Source organism: Condylura cristata, unplaced genomic scaffold (assembly GCF_000260355.1).
Source record: "Condylura cristata isolate star-nosed mole 26May11 unplaced genomic scaffold, ConCri1.0 scaffold00041, whole genome shotgun sequence".
NCBI classification, from domain to species: Eukaryota; Metazoa; Chordata; class Mammalia; order Eulipotyphla; family Talpidae; genus Condylura; species Condylura cristata.
The window spans coordinates 4,938,482-4,939,707 of NW_004567142.1; the positions used below are offsets into that span (position 1 = coordinate 4,938,482).

General features: G+C 58.6%; 1 protein-coding gene across 1 annotated transcript in view; it reads right to left on the reverse strand.

The window, feature by feature from the left end:
• Positions 1–1,113: 1,113 nt before the first annotated feature.
• The window catches only part of NOSIP (nitric oxide synthase interacting protein), a 12,292-nt gene continuing 12,179 nt past the window's right edge, over positions 1,114–1,226 (reverse strand). The window contains exon 7 of the mRNA XM_012733505.1: positions 1,114–1,185. Within this exon, the coding sequence (XP_012588959.1) occupies positions 1,114–1,185 (72 nt within the window). The remainder of the gene's footprint in view (positions 1,186–1,226) is intronic.

Below are 1,226 nucleotides of genomic sequence, written 5' to 3' on the forward strand. Positions count from 1 at the left end.
GCAGTGGGAAGACAGGAGAGGTCTGCAGCGCGCTGCGGGTCACGCCCCGCCCGGGGATCGAACACATGCTGCGGTGGCTGTGGACAGCTGCACCGTGCCGTGCTTTCAACAGGAGGGGCCCTAATGTGACCTTTTGCATCTGGCTTTTTAGTATGTCTTTCAAGCTGTGCCCAGAGTAGAGTATGAAGGCCCTCGGAGACACAGGGAAGATTCTAGAAGTATCTAGGAAAGCAAACGTTGGCCTCGAGGGACTCCCAGGCCTGACACCACCAACTCTTGAGTTAAATCCTCCCCCAGCAGCCAGGTGCGCCACCTGGCCGTGCCCCAGACGCCGCCTGAGAAAACAGCGGTCAAGGCCACTTCCTGGCTCCTCGAACCACTTCTGTCCTTTGCTGACACCTTTTACTGAAGTGGAAAGTGGGGACCGTCCGGTGGACAGGATGCGGGCACGGGGCCTGGCTCTGGTTGGGTGTGAGCACACGGCAGACTTGGGAGGAAAGGTGTGGTGGGCTGGGGGCGGCAGGTGAGGCTTTCTCCTGTCCACTCTGCACCGGGGAGGCCTAGTTTCCACACGGCCCAGGGGCTGCTCCTGTGGTCTGACGGTTATGACAGACAGCTGTGAGGCCAGCCGCACTGCCCAGTCAGCCTGAGCCCAGCAGGCCCGACGCCTCTGACCTCTCGCACCTGCTCCCGGGCTCGCTGCCTCTGGGCCTTTGCACCTGCGGTTTCCTCTTGCTCTTCACCTCGAGTGTGGGGGAGGGGGGTCCTGATTCACCTGACTTTACTCTGGGATATCTCAAAAGGTCGTGAGAGGATTTCTATTTAACTATTAAAGTTGAGCCCTCACGTGGTCGCAGCTCCGACTTTGAATTCCGGTCACTTTTACCAATTTTAACACATCTGTCTGCATTCAATTCAGGTTTTACTCTTAACGTGATACTACAGGAAGTAGCTTCCTACGTGATATTACAGGAAGTAGCTTCGTCTGCGCTTTCAGACTTGAGTCACTCAGGGGTGCACGATGCTGGAGGATGGTTGCGGGTCACGGGTTCATCTTCCACGTCCCCCCAGCACCAGCAGCTGCGTCCGAGCCCACTTATTGGTGTCCAGCGCTCATGCCTGCATCACTGGCCGCGACTTCTCTGCCTGCAGCTTGACGCCAGAGCCCGCAAAGCCAGTGCCGCCCTGGGGAGGGGAGAAGGCCGAGCTGGAGGGGTTGGTCCGGC